General features: G+C 36.6%; 2 protein-coding genes across 2 annotated transcripts; one reads left to right on the top strand and one right to left on the bottom strand.

Moving 5' to 3' along the window:
* Positions 1-4,571: 4,571 nt before the first annotated feature.
* Positions 4,572-5,093, bottom strand: LOC137938235 (uncharacterized). The gene has a single exon (XM_068783227.1). The coding sequence runs from the start codon at positions 5,091-5,093 to the stop codon at positions 4,572-4,574; it is 522 nt and encodes a 173-aa protein (XP_068639328.1).
* A 13,919-nt stretch (positions 5,094-19,012) lies between these two features.
* Positions 19,013-20,307, top strand: LOC137938234 (probable LRR receptor-like serine/threonine-protein kinase At4g36180). Its single transcript, XM_068783226.1, has 5 exons — positions 19,013-19,281; positions 19,380-19,464; positions 19,569-19,657; positions 19,789-19,978; positions 20,209-20,307. The coding sequence occupies exons 1-5, from the start codon at positions 19,013-19,015 to the stop codon at positions 20,305-20,307; spliced, it is 732 nt and encodes a 243-aa protein (XP_068639327.1).
* The last annotated feature ends 2,640 nt before the right edge of the window (positions 20,308-22,947 follow it).

Here is a 22,947-nt window from a genome sequence, read left to right as displayed (position 1 = left end):
TACCTCTTAAAATTTCCTTATATCAATAAAAATTATTCCTCTCTGCACTTTCTTGCCTAGCTATGATTTCTTCTAGGCATAAACACACATTGTTAGTGATATTATGATATTTTCATAGGTGGTAGTTGAATATTTTTTAGTCTCTGTCCTCTTTATTTTAATGGTGATGTGTTTGTGTCTTTGAGCTTCTTAGTCTATCCCATAGGTCACGTTATATGTGTAGTTGTATCATTTGGTGGACCACAATCTCCACTTAAAATATTGATTATGTATTTTTCCACATGCTAGTCAAATCCGCATTTTGGCCTTTTACACTGGTCTATCAAGTCCACATTGTGCCATTTCATACACAAGTTAGGCAACTTCTTCATACGGCCATTTTCATTCCCAAGTCAAGTCATGGTGGCTTTCATATTCCAACACATTTACCAATTGGATTTCATTGCTTGCAATATTGATGTAAACCAAAAAAAAACAAAAAAACAAAAAACAAAAAAAAAAGGCCTTTAAGTTGCTAAAGAATTTTACTCTATTTTAAAAATATTTTTTGTCACTGTTTTTACACATATAATCAATAATAAAATCAATTTATTGAGACGGTTACATTATGAAATGAGAAATAAGATTAAAGAAAACATTTGAGATCAAGAAGTCTTACTTTTCAAGTCATCGGTTTGGGTGAAGGATAAAGGAGGAGACAAGAAAGTGTGCAACAACAAGAATTTTATTCGTAAGAGGGGAAGAGACCCTCCTCTTTACGGGCACCACCTTCTCCAACATTGCATGGTAGAGAAAGTTTTCCTACAACTTTTTATTATTTTAAAATAATAAAAAGTCATATGACATTATTCAAGTCAATTGGTAGTTAAATCTATTAAAATATGGGTTTGATCTTATTGGGTTACTAAACAAGTTGATTTTTATAAAATTTCTCCTCCAATGTTTTTTATTGGTTTAAAATAAATGATGTCATATGACATTTTTGGGTCAATTGGTGGCCGAACAGGTTGGTTTTTATAAAATTGACTAGGAAGAATTAGTAAAAAAAATTTTGTTTGCCTAAACTAACTCAAAGATTAGAAAATTTTCAGTGACAAGTGAAGTTGAGATAGGAAAGGGAATTGCACTGGAATCTATTGGATTCGGTTCCCGAGAGGAAGAGTTATTGGGGTGAATCCACTTTCAAAGTCAAGTCTCATTTTAGCCTTTTTTCTATAGAAATCTGCTTATTTTGAACTCTCTCCTTAACAACTAGAAACTTGAAGTCAATAAACTTTGACTTCGTCGAGCTCCTAGCAACCATATTCTGTGGTTGGATGCCTCAAAACAAGCAATGAACTCTGCAGCCATGGTTGAAGAAGCTATGAGAGTTTGCATAGCAAACTTCCATGAGATAGCTCCTTCACCCAACATAAAGATGAGGCCTGATGTGGAGCGTCTGCTATCTTGGCATCCGACAAAGTCGGAGTCAGAGAACCCAATGATCTCTAAACTGTCTGATCTCCGATAAGTAATCATGTAGTCTTTTGTTCTCCTCAAATAATGCATCACGCGTTTGGCTGCCTTCCAATGTTGCATACCCCGATTACTCAAATACATGCCTAGAATTCCTAGTATAAATGCTATGTCGGGATGAGTACAAACTTGAGCGTACATTAAAATCCCTACTACCGATGCATAGGGAATTTTCTGTATCTCTGTTCTTTCAAGATCATTTTTAGGGCACTGTTTGAGACTAAACTTGTCTCCTTTAGCGACGGGTGTGTCACCTGGTTTACTATCTTTCATGCCGAATCTACTCAACACCTTATAAATATAGCTCTTTTGTGACAACATAAGGATACCTTGAGAACGATCTCTAAGTATCTGTATACCTAATACAAAAGAGGCATAACCAAGATCTTTCATCTCGAATTTCTTCGTCAGAAATTTCTTGGTTTCGTACAGTAAGCCTATATCGCTATGAGCGACTAGAATATCATCGACATATAATATCAAGAAGATGTATTTGCTCACACTGAACTTATGATACCACTGACGGGAATCTTGTTTGAGTCCATAGATGGATTTCTTCGATTTACAGACCATAGACTTTGGATCACCAGATACAAATTTTTCTGGTTGTACCATATAAATCGTCTCATCAATGTCTCCATTGAGAAACACAGCTTTGACATCCATCTGATGTAGCTCTAGATCTAAATGAGCCACTAGTGTCATTATTGTTCTAAAAGAGTCTTTCGAAGATACCGGAGATAAAGTCTCTTTATAGTCTATGCCTTCCCTTTGAGTAAAGCCTTTAGCGACTAGACGAGTCTTATATCTCTCGACATTGCCCTTTGAATCCCTCTTGGTTTTAAATATCCAATGGGCTTCTTACCTTTAGGCAACTCGATGAGATCCCAAACGTCATTGTCATTCATAGACGTTATCTCATCCTTCATGGCATCAATCCACTTTTGAGCGTTAGAACTGCGCAAGGCTTGACATAAGTTAATTAGGTCATCTTTTGTCAATCCGACGCCATCCTCATGTTCTTGGAGAAATATAATATAATCATCTGGAATCGCATTTCTCCTCTCCCTAGTGGATCTCCTTAATGGCACTTCTTGAGGTGATTGAGTTTGTACTAAAGGTGGTGCAAGAGGAAGAATCTCATTGTTGTCTTGATCTTGAACAATGTCAGGAATAAGAGCCTGAACATTATCCTCTAATGCCTGAATTGTGTTTTGAACAGCAATAAGTATGAAGACTTGATCACTATCAATAACAGATTGTTCTTCAAAGACAACATTCCTTATGTTTTCTTCCCCTCCAAACTCGATATCCTCAAGGAATCTCACATTTCCCGTTTCAAAGAAGGATCGTGATCTGGGATCGTAAAACTTATTACCCCGAGAGCGTTTAGCGTAACCAGTGAAATAACAGCTAACCGTCCTTGAGTCCAGTTTTCTTTCATGTGTCCTATAAGGCCGTGCCTCAGCTGGACAACCCCAAATGTACAAGTGCCTAATGCTAGGCTTCTTGCCTGTCCAAAGTTCATAGGGGGTTTGGGCAACTGCTTTGCTCGGTACCCTGTTAAGGATGTACACTACGGTCTTGAGAGCTTCTCCCCAAAGTGGCTTTGGCAAAGAGGAATGACTGATCATAGTCCTTACCGTATCCTTAAGAGTTCGGTTTCGTCGCTCTGCAACACCGTTCATGTTGGGTTTGCCCGACATGGTGTATTGCGGAACAACTCCACACTCTTTGAGAAAAATCGCGAAGGGTCCTGGACATTGTTCTCCTGATCCATCATACCGTCCGTAGTATTCACCACCATGGTCAGATTTAACAACCTTGATTTTCTTTCCAAGTTAAAGTTCAACTTCAGCTTTGAAAGACTTGAAAACGTCCAGTGATTGTGATTTCTCATGTATTAAATATAGGTAACTGAATCTAGAGTAATCGTCTATGAACGTAATGAAGTAACTGTTGGCCATTCCATGAAGCTGTAGGGAATGGACCACAAATATCTGTATGTATAAGTTCTAAGACATTAGCTCTTTCAGCACCTAATTTTCTAACATTTGTTTGTTTCCCCTTGATGCACTTAACACAACCTTGGAAATTTGTAGTATCTAGGGGTTCAAGAATTCCATCCGACACAAGCTTTTGAATTCTCTATTGAGAGATATGTCCTAAACGTTTGTGCCATAATGTGGTGGAATTCTCACTCAATTTTTGCTTCGTACCACGTGGACTAATCTGCAATATTTCTCTATAGGAATTAACAACATCAAGCATATATAGATTATCAATTAAGGGACTGAAACCAACAAAATTTGAATTTTGGTAGCGACAAACTTTATTATTTCCAAAAGAACAAGAAAAACCTGATTTGTCCAAAATGGAAATAAAAATTAAATTCCGCCTAAAAGATGGTGTAACAAATGTCTCAAATAAATCCAAATAAAATCCAGTGCTTAATTGTAATCTAAAAGTTCCTATAGCCTCTACTGCAACTTTATTGCCATCGCCCACAAAGATGAATTTTTCAGCATCACTTGGCGGTCGGCTCCACAAGCAACCCTGCAAAGACATAATAATGTGAGTGGTAGCACCAGAATCCACCCACCAAGTGTCTTTAGGTACATAAGCTAAATTAACTTCAAAACAAACTAAAGTTAGAGGCATACCCTTCTTTACACATCAGGCGGCGTACTTGGGACAATCCTTTTTCATATGTCCCGACTTCTTGCACAAGAAGCAGGTAAACTCCTTAGCCTACTTCTTCTGTTTCTTAGTCTGAGAAGTGTTGGAATGACTTGTCTTTAATATGCATGCTGCGCCTTCGCTAAAAGACCGGTCTTTTGGCGGAATGGTAAGTAACATGGTATCAGAGCAGGTGGTCTAGAGTTCGAGTCCCGCTCCCCCCATTTGTTTTGTCCCCGCATAGGTGGGACTTTGTCTTTGTTTTGTCCCCGCATAGGTGGGACTTTGTCTTTGGCCGTCCCCGTATAGGTGGGATTGTGCATTTGCATTTGTACACGGGTGTTCCCCGTGCGGGGGAGTATTGGAATGACTTGTCTTTAATATGCATGTTGTGCCTTCGCTAAAAGACCGGTCTTTTGGCGCAATGGTAAGTAACAAGAAGAACATACCGCAGTATCCTTACCTCTCTTCTTCTTCTTGTATTGAGAGGTTGAGGCCAAGTGAGCACTTTCAGTCTTATCCCGTTGCTGCCTCTCTTCTTCTTGCACACAATGAGATATAAGCTCATTTAGGGACCATTTGTCCTTCTTAGTGTTATAACTCACTTTGAATTGGCCAAAGTGTGTAGGAAGAGAGATAAGAACCAAGTGCACGAACAAGTCCTCAGACAGCTCTAACTTAAGTGACTTGAGTTTTGATGCAAGATGAGACATTTCCATGATGTACTCTCTTATGTTCCCTTTGCCTTTATACTTCATCAAAACGAGTTTAGCCAAAAGGATACTCGCCTCAGATTTTTCATTCTTGGCAAAATATTGTTCAATTTCTTCTTGGAACTTCTTGGCGCTCGCGCTCTCTGTCATAGAGCCTCGAAACGCCTCCGGAATCGAGCGTTTCATGATCATCAAACACATTCAGTTAGAGCGCTCCCACTTCTAAATTTTAACCTCATTGAGGTTATCAGGAGTAGAAATGGGTGGCTCTACCCGAAGTGCAAGATCTAAATCCAAACAACTAAGGACAATTTCCACAGTATCTTTCTAGGCCCTAAAATTTGTCCCGCTTAACATTGGAATGCTTCTTATTTGAGCAGTAACATTTGAAGCAGTAGCAACAAAAACTGGATCCAGAACAAAATAAACAAACATACTCACATTAACTAGCATGTCATATAAAGTAAAATAGACAAGTACAAAATAAAATCCAAATTGGGGACCCATCTCAAGATTCCTAGTACAACATTAATTCCTAGTCTTTGGACAGAGAAATTAATTGTAAGTGGTACTCTCAGTGCAATGATTAAGTACTTACAATCAGTTCTGTCAAAAAATAGCCTTTCTTTGGACCGACTATTGTTCACATGAAATTGTCACGCATTTATCATCACAGGTACGTTGTTGGTTTGGCCAAATTGTGTCTTCCTTTGAGCCGAGCACAATTTGCATAAATAACTTCGTACAAACATCTATGTATTTATAGTCAAATTATACTACACTATAGAGGTTATTTTGGTAACATGTAGCTTCAAACAATTTGACTAAAAATACTAGACCAACTAAACAAAAAATATATATATATATATATATATATATTTTTTTTTATTTTGTTGCCAACATTGTGGCACCGCTCCCCTTGGCGCTGCGGTATTGGCCTTTATTTCCTTAGAGCTACGATAAATATTTTGTAATGTAATATATATAAACAAAACATTTAGTCAGATGTAACAAACAAATATGAGCAGCCTTATTGGGCATATACGCCAAACGCAAAAGTCAGTTCAGTCGAGCTAGCTTAGTTCGAGTCGACCCGATCTGTAGCAACCGATTCGAGTTGACTCACTCGAGTCAATCTCATTAGGTAAATTTGACAAACCCCAAGAATAATTTTTTTTATGGCGCGTTACAGTTTGTCCAACGGACATAGCAGCGCGCCCGTTGCCCAACGGATGCACTCCCACAACAGTTGCCCAAGGGGCATGGCAGCGCGCCCGGTGACTCGGCAACAACAGCCCTCCCGACAGGCGGTTCTGCCGCCCAAGGGCCACGGCAGCATGCCCGACGGGCACTGCTGTCACCCAAGGGCCACGACAGCGCACCCGACAGGTGTTGCTATCGCCCATTCTTTCTGACGGGCGTTGCAGTGTCGGACACTCGGTTGTCGGCACTGCCATTTGCCCGAAGTCTCTGAGCCACCGATCACTGTTCGGATTCCATCCGATGACAGGTTTCCTCTGTTGCCTCCCCCTCTTCCCACCGGATGTCGCTTCATCGATAGGCTTTGTGGCTTCTTCCGTCGCCCTCTCTGCTCACGCGCAGAGAGAAACGGGGGGGAGGGGTGTTTCGTCGCCCTCTCTGCCACGCGCAGAGAGAAGGGTTTCCGTCGCCCTCTCTGCCACGTGCAGAGAGATGGTGGGGGTGGTCTCCACTGGTGGCCAGCAATCAAAGTCGTTGCAGCGTATCCCAGCGGACTCTGCAACGCCATCCTCCACCCGATGGCGATGCCGACGAACTCACAACCCAAAATACGAATTTCGTGGAATTTCTTTTTCTACATTCCATGAATTAATCTAGAAATCCTAATATTCTAACAGAACTGCTCTGATACCACTTGTTAGATCCGTAATAGTAAATTCTAATTCAGAATTTACAACATGCTAGAATATTAGGATTAAAAACATACTTGGATCCATTCCGTGAATTTTGTATTCTGATGCGGAATTTACTGTGATGAATGATAAGAACGGATGTGGTCTTCCTCAACTAAATCGCCTTATTCCTCAATGGGACCTTCGTCTCTCTTCCGAATGGGGAGAAGGGAAACTGTGTGTGATTTAATATATTGGGGACCATAACCATGTTGTGTCTCTTTATATAGGGTTCCCATAATTCCCTATGGTATCTACTCAATTGTCCCATATTTATAGCCCATATCCATGATCCATTCCTTAATGAGCTTAAAAAAATTAGATCACTTAATTTCAGCCCATTCTATTAATAATATAAAATATAATTGCATAATAAATATGTTACCCAAATTAGAATAGGAAATGTGAATTTCCTAACAGAAAGAACCAACATGATTGCTGAAATTTTTCTGAAATACCGCTGGGATGTTTTCCCCGGTCAAGTCATGCCGATTTTCCAACTCGCAAGTCCGTCCTCTGGCCGTTACCTCGTCAATATGGGAATAGGACATGAGAGACGAGTTGATTCATTGAGCACATGGATGGGCGGACCTATCGACCCATCCAAGGGCCAGCCACGTAAGAGTTTTTTTAACTGCAACAACTATATGGCATTGGAGCTGAATTAGAGGGAGAAGAGAGAGAGAGATGGCAAAAGCTGGTTTGAGCATCTTTCTGTCTTTTGCATAAGAGATGAGAGCCTGGTTCTAGCACCTTAAGAAAAGAGAAACAGGAAGTTATCAGCCTTCCATTTCTTCCATATAACTCTTCTATCAGCAAGCATCTAGGCAAGAAATTCCAGCAGTCTTGTTAGACGAAGTTAACACATCAAGTACCATTATTGCTTTCCATCTGGGACCATCAAGTCATTGAAACGTCGGTGTGTGGTTGTAAAATCTGAAAGAACTGAAAGATTTGAAAAAACTTGATTTTCTATTTATCTGCTCGATTTAGTGGCTACAATATCAGCAACACAAGGGGTATAAGAAGTCATCTTCCTCGCCAGCTTTCTTAGGCAAATACGATTCAACAGATTGTGACAGACGTTAAATGAAAGGAAGCTTGTAGAGTGCGTCTCTATAAAAAGAGGATGGGCGAAAGAATGTACTCCAGTGAGAATCTTTCTGTCGATCTCTTTCGACATGGAGAGCACCTCTTGGAAAGGTATGCTAATGGGTTTTATCTGTGTGTCTCTTATTCAACAGGGTTCATTCTTCTCAAGTTGGTTGCTCGGATTCATTTTTACGAGTTAGGTGTCTCTAAATTTTCATTTTCTAGTGATGTATAAATGTGTATGTTCTGAACTTCTAATGCCTTCTTCTTTTTTTTTTTTTACATTTTTTTTAGCTTTCTGAGATAAAATTCTCAAGTTCTACCCTAATTCAAACAAACACTTATATACTTATTATATTCAAAACTGGTGTATCTCGATTTTTATAAGAATATATCGGAAATAATGAAATTTTGAGAATTTTAATTTTTAAAAAGTATGAGAGTATTGTCCTATTAAGTCCATTGAGACATCATAGGTTGTAAATCTCCCATATACCAATAATATGAATTGGATTTTTCGGTAATTGATACATATCAGACTTTCGAGCCCACCCCAGTTCTATCCCTATTAAATTCGATTTCGATTTGGAGTGTGATTGAGAGAGAGGTTGAAAGAGAAAGAAATCTTACTTAGTATAGGAAGTCATATTTGAAACGTATTGCTAACGGTTGAGAGAGAAAGAGAGAGAGCAAATAGTTTGATTAGTAGCAAGTCCGGTAGTTTTGTAGAGAGAGTAGGAAAGAGCGATAAAGTTTGATTGATTGACTGGTAGGTAAGCGTAATCCTTTCTTTTATATTAATGTCCAAATGAATGTATGCCAACATTTTTTTTCTTTTTTTATTGTGGGAGCACTATAAAATTAATGTTAGTGGCTTAAATTGACTATTAGATTATGAATAAAATCCATGTGTTCACATTTCTCAAGTCATTCCCCATTATTCTTTAATTCATTGATACCTGATAATTTTTCCTCTTTTTAAAAGACGTGATAATCTTTGTCTAGTGAATCTCTCCTAAGATAATTGGGCCTTTGTATTGTCGGTCTTAAAACTGGCTTTCATCTATTCAGGTAATAACACTTCTAAATAGTTTTTTTTAGAAGTGCATTAAAATTAATAACATGATTGTGTTAAGAATATAACTTTTTTTTAGTGTCTTGCGTTTACCTCATGGAAGATTCCTTGAAGGGAAAAAGTGACCATTAAAAACTAATATTGGAGTAAAATTATATCATTTCCTCGAATTTGTTGAATCTTTTGTGGAAAATTGCATTTAAAAATAAATACAATCAAAATATTATGTAATTATATATTAAAAAATATATTAAAATTTACAAACATAAGTTCTTGAAAGCTTACAATTGACACCTAGATAATTCTGATTTTTGAATAAAAAACAATTTGACATCTACTTGGTTGATGAAGCAGAGATCTCAATGGCCCTGAACGAGGAACCAAGATTGGCTCTAGTCCAAAAAATATTGGAGAGAAGCATAGAATCTGTGGATTGGTGACTATGAAAACTAGTCTTAGATACATCTCATATATATGATATTGGAAATTTATTGTCTGCAATAGAGAGAAGCTAGGGTTACAATGAAACCAAGAAGCTCTCTATTGTTTTCATGAGCTCACGAATAGAATCACCGCTTATTCAAGTTCGGCTCGTTTACTTAAACAAATAAAAAACTGATCTCGAATTCGATCCGAGATGGGATTTATTCGAATAGAACCGAGTTGGCTCCAAGCCAAGCTCTAGTTATTCGTGAACCGGTTCGGTTTGATGCTATCGTAAAAACACATAATATGACCTATTCTTTCTTATGATAGAAAACAGAAGATGAATGGACTGAAAACTGCTCTGATTTCCAATGAAAAACACTTAAACAGAGTGTTCATGAGGACGGTTCAAATGCATGTTTGTCGCAATTATTTCAAGCAAGAAAAGAAACAATGGGAGGCTTGGGAAAAAGGTGGGCCTATCAGATTCACCACCCAAGAAACCATAGGAGTTCAAACTCGCTCCGCGAGAAATCTCAAGAGCAGAAGGGAGTGGAGTTATCCGATGAGCAACGCAAGACTAAAAGCTATATCTTATCACACGTTTGTGTCCGATGGTAGGAAGAACGGTCCATAGTATCGTTTCCTGAACCAAAGTTGCTCGTAATTTTTATAAAATATTTCTAAACTTCAAACAATCATCTATATATTTATCCTAGTCAAAACAGGTGTATCTTAAATGTTCTCTTAATCTAATTAGGTTATTTAAAGTTTTTTATATGGATACGGTAGAAATAATGTGGCTTTTAAAAATTTTTTTATTTAAAAATATGAGAGTTTCATGGGGTGTAAATCTCCCATATATCAATAGCATCAATTGGATTTTGTGTTAATCTATACATATTAGATTTTCGAGGCGACCCACATCTATCCTTATTAAAATCGATTTCGATTTGCTCCACATTTACGTTTCTAGACTAAAAGGCCATAAAGTCTAAAGTTCTAATAGCCAAATCAGATTTTATGGCCTTAAAATCTTTACGGCCATTAGAACTTTAGAACATTAGGCCATAAAGTCTCGTAAAGCAGAATCGAGATACGGCCATTAGAACTTTAGAACATTATGGCCCACTTTTGTTGCTCTAACCACGTTTGGCTCTAGGTTGCCCCCTCCAGGATTCGAACTCGTAATAGTGGTATAGCTTTGATACCAAATGTTAATTACATAGACAATACTACCCAAAAGACCGAGCTAGTAGGTAGCGAAAACCCAAACACTTAACCCCAGGACCACAACAATACTCCCACCATTACAATCTGACGTCCACGGTGACCTCACTCTAGCGACGTGGCCCTCTTTTGTCACTCTAACCATGTTTGGCTCTAGGTCACCCCAACTGGGATTCGAACTCACGACAATGGTATAACTCTGATACCAAATATTAAGTACCTAGCCAATACTACCCAAAAAACCGATCTGGTAGGTAATAGAAAACCAATCACTTAACCTTAGGACCACAACAATACTCCCACCGTTATGAGCCAACATCCACGATGGCCTCACTCTAGCGACATGGCCCACTTTTGTCACTCTAACCATATCTCGCACTAGGTCACCCCCTCTGGGATTCAAACTCTCAACATTGGTATAACTCTGATACCAAATGTTAAGTACCTAGCCAATATTACCCAAAAAAATTGATCTGGTAGGTAGTGGAAAACCAAGCACTTAAACCTAGAACCACAATAATACTCCCACCGTTACGAGTCGACATCCACGACAGCCTCACTCTAGCAACGTGGCCCCATTTTGTTGCTCTAACCATGTCTAACTCTAGGTCACTCCCTCCGGGATTCGAACTTGTAATAGCGGTATAACTCTGATACCAAATGTTAAGTACCTAGCCAATACTACCCAAAAGACTGATCTAGTAGGTAGCGAAAACAAAACACTTAACCCTAGGACCACAACAGGGTGTTACATGCCACAATGAAATAAGGCATGTGATCCAACTTCATCTTCACGGTCCTTGTACTCCAATTATCTCTAAACTAGATAATTGTAGTGACGTTACATAGAGTGGCCAAATCGATGCAGTGTTGTTGCAACTAAAACATCTCCAACACCTTGACTTGAGTGGGAACTCTTTCTATGGAGTTAAAATTCCGGATTTTCTCGGTTCATTAAAGGAGTTGAGGCTTTTGAGCTTGTCGTATGCAAGATTCAGCGGGAAAATTCCTTTCCATCTTGGAAATTGTTCTTGTCTTGAGTTTTTGGATTTTCCTATTCAAGTTTGTATGCAGATAGTCTTGACTGGATGGTAAATATGTCATCTCTGAAGCACATAGGGATGAATTTCGTTAATGTTTCCATGGTAGGTTCTCACTGGTTTCATGTAATTACCTCACATTCTTCCCTACAGATACTTGAAATATGGCAAACTTATCTTTCAAGTTTCCCCCCAATGCCCTCATTTCTCAATCTTATACAATTGCGTTATTTGGATCTTAGTTCTAGTGACTTCTATGGAAATATTTCTTTAGACTTTGAACCGTTGCCTCACTTAGAGGAACTCTATGTCATATAATTATAACCTTAAAGTAAATTGCTCAAATCTATTTAGTGGCAGATTGAACTTGATAATGTTCAATTATATGGAGAAATTACAGTGTCTATTGGTAATATGACCTCTCTTACTCATATTTTCTTGGGAAGCGCAAAATGGAATCTAACCATGAAGGGCTTTCTAAACCAAATGGGAAACATACACAACCTGCACACTTTGTCCTCAAATGTTTTTGAAGATTCCATTGCACCGAAGGTTGATTGGTTATGCTCCTTAACAAATCTAACCAACTTATACATCTTGAATGGTAGATTTCCTAGACCCGTTCCTACATCTATGAAAGTGCTTAGAATTGAATATAGTATGTTTGAAGGTGTTGTACTTGAAAAGCATTTTTGAATTCTCAACAACCTAGCCACCCTAGACCTATCATAAAATTCACTAGAGTTTCATCTTCCTATAGATTGGGTTCCTCCTTTTCAAGTTGAATATCTCTATCTTGGATCTTGTCATCTTGGCCCACAATTTCCCCTATGGCTTCAAACTCAAAAAAAAAAAACTCACTTACCTAGATCTCTCTCAAATATCCGGGGGTTATATACCAGCTTGGTTTGAGAACATCACTTCTCAGCTTCAATCTTTGAACCTCAGTAAGAATAATATTTCAAGTTCATCTCCATACATTACACTTCCACTAATTCATATACAATGATTGATCTGAGCTACAACAACAAGTTCACATATCCCATACCCTTTCTCACAAACCCCGTCATATATTTTGATTTCTCATATAGTAAATTTTCTAGTGTAATTCCTCCTCTACTTAGTAAGATGAAAAATTAAAAATTCTTAATCTTTCACATAACAATTTCATTGGAGGCATACCCCCAACCTTGGTTAACTGTGGATCTCTCAAAGTGCTTGATTTGAAGGCAAACCATTTATCTAGCAATACTTCATGGTTTTCCATTCAATTTGTTAATATACAAAGCTTGCACCTTGAGAAGAATAAATTGTCAAGGGAACTTCCTTCATTTTTTTAAAAATTATACTAGTTTGCAAACTCTTGACCTTAGTGGGAACGAATTCAGCGGAACTCTTCCAAGTTGGATTGGAGTAAGGTTGTCTTCCCCTCGAATACTCCAATTGAGGTCCAACATGTTTACTGGAACTATCCCGAAACTATGAAATTTGAGTTATTTCCAAGTCCTTGATGTGTCACATAATTGTTTGACATAAGTCATTCCTAGAGGTATAACCAATTTCACTGCCATGAGAATCAATCGTATTATAAACAATACACTTGACTATGGGAGCAACTATTACCAAGAAAAGGTTAGCGTGTTGATCAAATTGGTTTTTGTATGAATACACTGCCACTCTTTCATTGGTTATTACTTTAGATCTCTCAAACAACAATTTGTCAGAAATAATCTCAGAAGAAGTTGGAAAGTAATTTTATTGGTTTGAATGGTTTGAACTTGTCGGTGAATCAATTTTTCGGGAAGCTCCCACAGAGCATTGGAAGGTTGCTTAAATTAATAAATCTAAATTTTTCAAGCATCATTCTGGGTTGATTCCTCTGGCTATTGTGAGTTTGACATTTTTGAGTCATCTCAACCTTTCATACAATAATTTGTTTGGCATAATTCCATCAGGTAATCAACTTGATACCCTCAATGATGAATCGATTTATGTGGGTAATGAAGGTCTTTGTGGATATCCTTTAGAAAAGAATGTAAAAGTGATGAGAGAGATCAAATTCTAGTCCAACCTCTTGGTGACGAAGAGTTTGAAGATGTATCTAAAATGAGATGGATCTATGTTGGCATTACTCATGGATTTACAGTTAGCTTCATAAGTGTGTTTGAAATTATACTATTCAAAAGGTCTTGGAGAATTATGTATTTTCAATTTGTAAATGGTTTGCAAGATTGGATTCATTGAAAATAGACATAATATTGTCAGGCTGGTTTGAAATTAAATGGATCTATGATGGCATTGCTCCTGGATTTGCATTTGGCTTTGTAAGTGTGTTTAGAATTTTACTATTCGAAAGGTCTTAGAGAATTATGTATTTTCGATTTGTAGATGGTTAGCAAGATTGGTTTTGTTGGAAATAGACATAATTGTCAAAGCTCAAAAAATGTTCATGGGATATGGCTTTTTTTCTTTTCTTTGTAACTCATCCTTTTTCAAATGCAAATGTCATTCAATAATATCTTTCCTATAATAATTTAGTAGGGCTTTTAGAAATACAATGACATTCTTTTTTTTTATTAAATATTAATAAATTTTTCAAAAGACAAAAGGTAATAATGTATGTCTTCTTTGGTATCGAAATAATGACAACTGTAAATATTGTTCTTCTTCTAATAGTAGAGAGTTGAGCAACCCAAAAGTAAGTTTATTGCCAATAGAGCCTAAGGTAAGAAGAAATACCAAACAAAATAAAGATACAACACCCAAGAGAGCATATGGTTATATTCCATGGAAGAAAGATCGAGCTTGCATAGTTAAAATATAGGTGATTATAAGTCGAGTTCATGGGCACATAGTCCATGCCAAACACGAAAATCAATAATCAGTTAAAAGGAAGATGTTGAATGCTCTATTATAAATCTGGATCAAACTTACCAATTAACCCATGAGATGTTGTTGAATGTTTTATTATAAAATCGGGATTGGATAGGTCAATTGAATCTGGTTCAACCATGCCATGTACCTTGACCAAGTCAGGTTTTTAACAAAAGTTTGCATCTAAACCATGTCTAATTCTTTCTTTTGACAAAAAACATACGACAAATGGACTGAAAACTACTCCAATTTCCAAAGAAAAACACTTGAATAGAGTGTTGAGGAGGACGGATTGAACACAAAATTGATCTTTTGTGTTCTCAATACTGTTTTGATTTTTGAATAAAAAACAATTTGACTTCTACTTGGTTGATGAAGCTGAGATCTCAATGGCCCTACACGAGGAACCAAGATTGGCTCTAATCCAAAAAATATTGGAGAGAGGCATAGAATCTGTGGATTGGTGACTATGAAAACTAGTCTTAGATACATCTCTTATATATGATTGTGGGAATTTATTGTCTTCAATAGAGAGAAGCTAGGGTTACAATGAAACTAAGAAGCTCTCTATTGTTTTCACGAGCTCACGAATAGAATCACCGCTTATTCAAGTTCGGCTCGTTTACTTAAACAAATAAAAAACTGATCTCGAATTCGATCCGAGATGGGATTTATTCGAATAGAACCGAGCTGGCTCCAAGCCAAGCTCTAGTTATTCGTGAACCGGTTCGGTTTGATGCTCTCGTAAAAACACATAATATGACCTATTCTTTCTTATGATAGAAAACAGACGATGAATGGACTGAAAACTGCTCCGATTTCCAATGAAAAACAGTTAAACAGAGTGTTCATGAGGACGGTTCAAATGCATGTTTGTCGCAGTTTCACGCGGCAACTTCAAGCAAGAAAAGAAACAATGGGAGGCTTGGAAAAAAAGTGGGCCTATCAGATTCACCACCCAAGAAACCATAGGAGTGCAAGACTTAAAGCTATATCTTATCACGTGTTTGTGTCTGATGGTAGGAAGAACGCTCCATAGTATCGTTTCCTAAACCAGTGTTGCAACAGAGTTGCTCGGAATTTTTATAAAACATTTGTAAACTTCAAACAATCATCTATATATTTATCCTATTCAAAATGGGTGTATCTTAATTGTTTTCTTAATCTAATAAGGTTATTTAAATTTTTTTATATGGATACGTTAGAAATAATGTGGCTTTTAAAATTTTATTTATTTAAAAATATGAGAGTATCATGGGATGTAAATCTCCCATATATCAATTGTATCAATTGGATTTTGTGTTAATCTAAACATATTAGATTTTCGAGGCGACCCACATCTATCCTTATTAAAATCGATTTCGATTTGCTCCACATTTACGTTTCTAGACTAAAAGGCCATAAAGTCGAAAGTTCTAATAGCCAAATCAGATTTTATGGCCTTAAAATCTTTACGGCCATTAGAACTTTAGAACGTCAGGCCATAAAGTCTCGTAAAGCAAAATCGAGATATATAGTCTTTCTATGAAAAAATCTAATAGTCGCCAAATTTTTTCTTATCATCATCGTCATGAAATAAAAAATAAATAAAAAAAATGCAAATCTCTTGTGTTTCCCTCGCTTACCATTTGGACACCTATTTAATGAATTCAATGCGTCCTGAATTAAAGAAGTAAAGCATGAGAGAGAGAAGTGGAAGGGATTTATAGGATTTTTTAATTTATTTTGCCACTAGATTGTTCTGCCAACTACATGTAGTTGCATTCGGCTGAAAGGGGAAGGGAGTTAGTGTCTAATACTTGGAGGCTACTTCAATTGTGAATTCGTTTGTTGGGTTTCTCTTGTTGGGTATATTATGCAAGAGGATCAGTTCTCACAAGCGGGTTGCTTCGATATGGAGAGAGAGGCACTTACCAAGCTCAGAAGCAAGCTCATTGATCCATCCAATCTTCTTACCTCCTGGGATGATACTCCAGATTGCTTTAAATGGAAGGGTGTATTAAGTACCTAGTCAATACTATCCAAAAGACTGATCTGGTAGATAGCCAAAAGCCAAACACATAACCCCAAGACCACAACAATATTCCCACCATTATGAGCCGATGTCCATGGCGACCTCACTCTAGCGACATGGCCCACTTTTTTCTCTCTAACCATATCTGGCTCTAGGTCACCCCCTCCAGGATTCGAACTCGTAATAGCGGTATAGCTCTGATACCAAATGTTAATTACCTAGACAATACTACACAAAAGACCGAGCTGGTAGGTAGCGAAAAGCCAAACACTTAACCCCAGGACCACAACAATACTCCCACCATTACAATCCGATGTCCACGGTGACCTCACTCTAGCGACGTGGCCCACTTTTGTCACTCTAACCACGTTTGGCTCTAGGTCGCCCCAACTAGGATTCAAACTCGTGACAACGGTATAACTCTGATACCAAAAGTTAAGTACCTAGCCAATACTACCCAAAAGACCAATCTGGTAGGTAGCAGAAAGCCAATGACTTAACCTTAGGACCACAACAATACTCCCACTGTTACGATCCAACATCCACGACGGCCTCACTCTAGTGACGTGGCCCACTTTTGTCACTCTAACCATGTTTGGCACTAGGTCGCCCCTTCCGGGATTCAAACTCACAATAATGGTATAACTCTGATACCAAATGTTAAGTACCTAGCCAATACTACCCAAAAAATTGATCTGGTAGGTAGTGGAAAACCAAACACTTAAACCTAGGACCACAATAATACTCCCACCATTACGAGTCGACATCCACGACAACCTCACTCTAGCAACATGGCCCGATTTTGTTGCTCAAACCACGTCTAACTCTAGGTCACTCCCTTCGGGATTCGAACTTGTAACAGTGGTATAACTCTGATACCAAAGGTTAAGTACCTAACCAATACTACCCAAAAGACTGATCTAGTAGGTAGCGAAAAACCAAACACTTAACCCCAAGACCACAATAGGGTGTTACATGCCACAATGAAATAAGGTATGTGATCCAACTTCATCTTCACGGTCCTTGTACTCCACTTATCTCTGAACTAGATAATTGTAGTAACGTTACATATAGTGGCCAAATCGATGCAATGTTGTTGCAACTAAAACATCTCCAACACCTTGACTTGAGTGGGAAATCTTTCTATGGAGTTAAAATTTTGGATTTTCTCGGTTCATTAAAGGAGTTGACGCATTTGAGCTTGTCGTATGCAAGATTCAATAGGAAAATTCCTTTCCATCTTGGAAATTGTTGTTGTCTTGAGTTTTTGGATTTTCCTATTCAAGTTTGTATGCATATAGTCTTGACTGGATGGTAAATATGTCATCTCTGAAGCACATAGGGATGAATTTCATTAATGTTTCCATGGTAGGTTCTCTCTGGTTTCATGTAATTAGCTCACATTCTTCCCTACAGATACTTGAAATATGGCAAACTTATCTTTCAAGTTTCCCCCCAATGCCCTCATTTCTCAATCTTATACAATTGTGTTATTTGGATCTTAGTTCTAGTGACTTCTATGGAAATATTTCTTTAGACTTTGAACTGTTGCCTCACTTAGAGGAACTCTATATGTCATATAATTATAACCTCAAAGTAAATTGCTCAATTCAATTTGGTAACGTTCAATTATATGGAGAAATTATAGAGTCTATTAGTAATATGACCTCTCTTACTCATATTTTCTTGGGAAGCGCAAAATGGAATCGAACCACGTAGGGCTTTCTAAACCAAATGGGAAACATACACAACCTGCAAACTTTGTCCTCGAATGATTTTGAAGATTCCATTGCACCGAAGGTTGATTGGTTATGCTCCTTAACAAATCTAACCAACTTATACATCTTGAATGGTAGATTTCCTAGACGCGTTCCTACATCTATGAAAGTGATTAAAATTGAAAATAGAATGTTTGAAGGTGTTGTACTTGAAAAGCATTTACGAATTCTCAACAACCTAACCACTCTAGACCTGTCGCAAAATTCACAAGAGTTTCATCTTCCTATAGATTGGGTTCCTCCATTTCAAGCTGAATATCTCTATCTTGGATCTTGTCATCTTGGCCCACAATTTCCTCTATGGTTTCAAACTAAAAAAAAAAACTCACTTACCTAGATCTCTCTCAATTATCCAAGGGTAATATACCAGCGTGGTTTGAGAACATTAATTCTCAGCTTCAATCTTTGAACCTCAGTATGAATAATATTCAAGTTCACCTCCATAATTACACTTGCCACTAATTCATATACAATGATTGATCTGAGCTACAACATCAAGTTCACATATCCCATACATTTTCTCACAAACCCCGTCAAATATTTTGATTTCTCATACAGTCAATTTTATAGTGTAATTCCTCTTCTATTTAGTAAGATGAAAAATTAAAAATTCTTAATCTTTCCCATAACAATTTCACTGGAAGCATGCCCCCAACCTTGGTTAACTGTGGATCTCTCAAAGTGCTTGATTTGAAGGAAAACCATTTATCTAGTAATATTTCATGGTCTTCCATTCAATTTGTTAATATACAAAGCTTGCACCTTGAGAAGAATAAATTGTCAGGAGAACTTCCTTCATTTTTTAAAAATTATACTAGTTTGCAAACTCTTGACCTTAGTGAGAAAGAATTCAGTGGAACTCTTCCAAGTTGGATTGGAGTAAGGTTGTCTAACCCTCGAATACTCCAACTGAGGTCCAACATGTTAGTGGAACTATCCCGGAATTATGAAATTTGAGTTATTTTCAAGTCCTTGATGTGTCACATAATTTTTTGACATAAGTCATTCCTAGAGGTATAACAAATTTCACTGCCATGAGAATCAATCGTATTATAAACAATACACTTGACTATGGGAGCAACTATTACAAAGAAAAGGTTAGCGTGTTGATGAAATGGGTTTTTGTATGAATACACTACCACTCTTTCATTGGTTATTACTTTAGATCTCTCAAACAACAATTTGTCAGGAATAATCTCAGAAGAAGTTGGAAAGTAATTTTATTGGTTTGAATGCTTTGAACTTGTCTGTAAATCAATTTTTCGGGAAGCTCCCAGAGAGCATTGGAAGGTTGCTTCAATTAATAAATCTAAATTTTTCAAGCATCATTTTGGGTTGATTCCTCTGGCAATTGCGAGTTTGACATTTTTGAGTCATCTCAACCTTTCATACAATAATTAGTTTGGAATAATTCCATCAAGTAATCAACTTGATACCCTCAATGATGAATCGATGTATGTGGGTAATGAAGGTCTTTGTGGATATCCTTTGAGAAAAGAATGTAAAAGTGATGAGAGAGATCAACTTGTAGTCCAATCTTTTGGTGACGAAGAGTTTGAAGATGTATTTAAAATGAGATGGATATATGCTGCCATTACTCATGGATTTACAGTGTGTTTGGAATTTTACAATTCAAAAGGTCTTGGAGAATTATGTATTTTCGATTTGTAAATGGTTTGCAAGATTGGATTCGTTGAAAATAGACATAATATTGTCAGGCGGCTTTGAAATGAAATGGATCTATGATGGCATTGCTCCTGGATTTGCATTTGGCTTTATAAGTGTGTTTGGAATTTTACTATTCGAAAGGTCTTAGAGAATTATGTATTTTCGATTTGTAGATGGTTAGCAAGATTGGTTTTGTTGGAAATAGACATAATATTGTCAAAGCTCAAAAAATATTCATGGGATATGGTTTTTTTTCTTTTCTTTGTAACTGATCCTTTTTCAAATGTAAATGTTATTCAATAATATCTTTCCTATAATAATTTAGTAGGGCTTTTAGAAATACAATGACATTCTTTTTGTTTTTTATTTATTAAATATTAATAAAATTTTCAAAAGACAAAAGGTAATAATGTAGGTCTTCTTTGGTATCGAAATAATGACAACTATAAATATTGTTCTTTTTCTAATAGTAGAGAGTTAAGCAACCCAAAAGTAAGTTTATTACCAATGGAGCCTAAGGTAAGAAGATATACCAAGCAAAATACAGATAATACACCTAAGAGAGCATATGGTGATATTCCATGGAAGAAAGATCGAGCTTGTATAGTTAAAATATAGGTGGTTATAAGTCAAGTCCACGGTCACATCGTCCATGCCAAACACAAAAATCAATAATCAGTTAAAAGGAAGATGTTGAATGCTCTATTATAAATCTGGGTCAAACTAACCAATTAACCCATGAGATGTCGTTGAATGTTTTATTATAAAATCGGGATTAGCTAGGTCAATTGAATCTGGTTCAACCATGCCGTGTACCTTGACCAAGTCAGGTTTTTAGCAAAAGTTTGCATCTAAACCATGTCTAATTCTTTCTTTTGACAGAAAACATACGACAAATGGACTGAAAACTGCTCCAGTTTCCAAAGAAAAACACTTGAATAGAGTGTTGAAGAGGACGGATTGAACACAAAATTGATCTTTTGTGTTCTCAATACTCTTCCAATTGTCATGATTCCATAACTGTTTCCACCTCGAAAACAAGAAACTGGAAAGAGGAGAATGCTAACTCCAATTAGACTAGAATGATTCTAGACACATCTTACTGGTAAAATCACGAAAAAAACCAAACTCGAAAGTTTTTGGCAAGTGCAATGTGTTTCATTCTTCAAGGCAAACCAGAGGTTCGGAACCAAGGCAAATCATCATAGGTACGGTCCGTGGCTCTAGAGAATGAAGACTTCACCATCGCAAGCTTGATCAAATGCATGTTTCTCACAGTTCCATGCGGTAACTTCGAGCAAGAAAATAAAAAAAGGGTGGCTTGGGAAAAAAAGTGGGCTTAACCACTTGGCTTGACTATTTTTAATAAAATTGACTTTTTTATCCTCTAGCTAAAACAATCAAAATATTTCTACAAAAATCAAGGAAATACTTAAAAAAATTTGAATCCATTTGTAGGATGAGTATCCTCTACGAGGAAGATATTGTTAATCTCCCAAACAAGTCAATACCCTTTGGAAATCTAAATAATAACATTTTATAATGAATATCATATTACTATATATTTTGTAATAATTTTATTATAAAAAACCTATTAAATTTGATAAGAATTTTTATTTATTTTGCTAATAAATTTTATAATTATGTTTAAAAGATAAAAAGTAAAAACTTATTCCAAATTATTAAAACTCAAAGTGGTGTATGGATCACTTAAAAAAGATGATAACATCTAGGTCTCTTTTTTTTCCACAAAGGCAAATCCCTCTATGATAATCCCAATTCCTAGTGAATTGCAATAGAAAATGCTTCCTAAGAAATTTATAGTATATTTTATTCAAGTGAAAACTTGAAAAGATCCAAATATAGTTAATAAGACTAGGATGGGAGAGACAAGAGATATTGTTGTTAATAGGGAACAGAGGGCATGGGTAGTTGGTATTCAGTTACTTGTTCTGTTACCTGTTTCATCTAAATGGAGAAAAACCTATTCCCATCCCCATTTGCTATAAACCAAAAAAAGAGTCATAATCCTTTTCTAAGCGACTAAATGTGTAATAGATGGTTTGAGAGAGGAAGTAGATGGTTTGATTAGTAGTTGGTCCAGTAATTTTATATATATATATAGAGAGAGAGAGTTTGATTGATTAACTCTTCTTCAACAACATAAAATTATCTAGTGATTCTCTTCCAAAATAATTGGGTCATCATAATGTCAATCCTAAAACATGTTTTCATTTATTTAGTTAATAACACCTCTAAATAGTTTTCCTCTAAATAACTAATTAAGGTAATGATAATTTCATTGTATAATATCCAAGTATTTAAGAACGTAATTTACTTATTTTTTGAATTTATGTAAGATTACACATTTACCTATATACATTTTACTAATAAAACAAATAATAAGGCGCATTGAGAGAAAAAAATACAATGCATATGTCATTTTATTTTTTTTAAATTTACATATACAATTAATCAAATACTAAATACATATGTAATAGGAGAAAAATTCTAATTGTCAACTATTTAAATTGGGGTTATAAAACTTTCATTTAGGCTCATCATTTGACACGTGTTGTGAAGATGAGGTTGACTCGTCATTAGTGCCAATTCACAAGAATTCCTGATAGAGTGGCCCTAGATTAGTCTGAACTATGTAGGAGAGAGACAGAGGATCCTTGCACTCATGTCTTTATGAAACCAGGGTTGGATACAATTCTTATATATGGGATCATATATTTTCTAGGGGGCAAAGTGATATATCTCAAAGTTTTATCTAGGTGACACATTTCAAAAAATCTAAAATACCCATGTCAGTTTAAACCAACATTTGGGGTGTGTTCTTTCCTTCAAGGTCCATAACCTTTCTCTTACCTCAAGGAGCAATGAAGGAAAAAAGTGACCACTAACAA

This window comes from Aristolochia californica, unplaced genomic scaffold (genome assembly GCF_029961685.1).
Source record: "Aristolochia californica isolate CCGP_79_NKW_82.1479 unplaced genomic scaffold, dmAriCali1.0.hap1 SCAF_8, whole genome shotgun sequence".
In the NCBI taxonomy this organism is placed as follows: Eukaryota; Viridiplantae; Streptophyta; class Magnoliopsida; order Piperales; family Aristolochiaceae; genus Aristolochia; species Aristolochia californica.
The sequence above is the reverse complement of the archived record's forward strand: the minus strand, read 5'-3'. Positions and strand labels throughout refer to the sequence as shown.

Excerpts from the sequence above, each read along its gene's own strand:
- LOC137938235 (XM_068783227.1), bottom strand. The coding sequence starts at position 5,093 with ATGAAACGCTCGATTCCGGAGGCGTTTCGAGGCTCTATGACAGAGAGC.
- LOC137938234 (XM_068783226.1), top strand. The coding sequence starts at position 19,013 with ATGCCCCCAACCTTGGTTAACTGTGGATCTCTCAAAGTGCTTGATTTG. Across the intron at positions 19,282-19,379 it reads CCTCGAATACTCCAACTGAG|AGGTATAACAAATTTCACTG; the intron begins GTCCAACATGTT and ends AGTCATTCCTAG. Across the intron at positions 19,979-20,208 it reads CCATTACTCATGGATTTACA|ATGGTTAGCAAGATTGGTTT; the intron begins GTGTGTTTGGAA and ends TTCGATTTGTAG.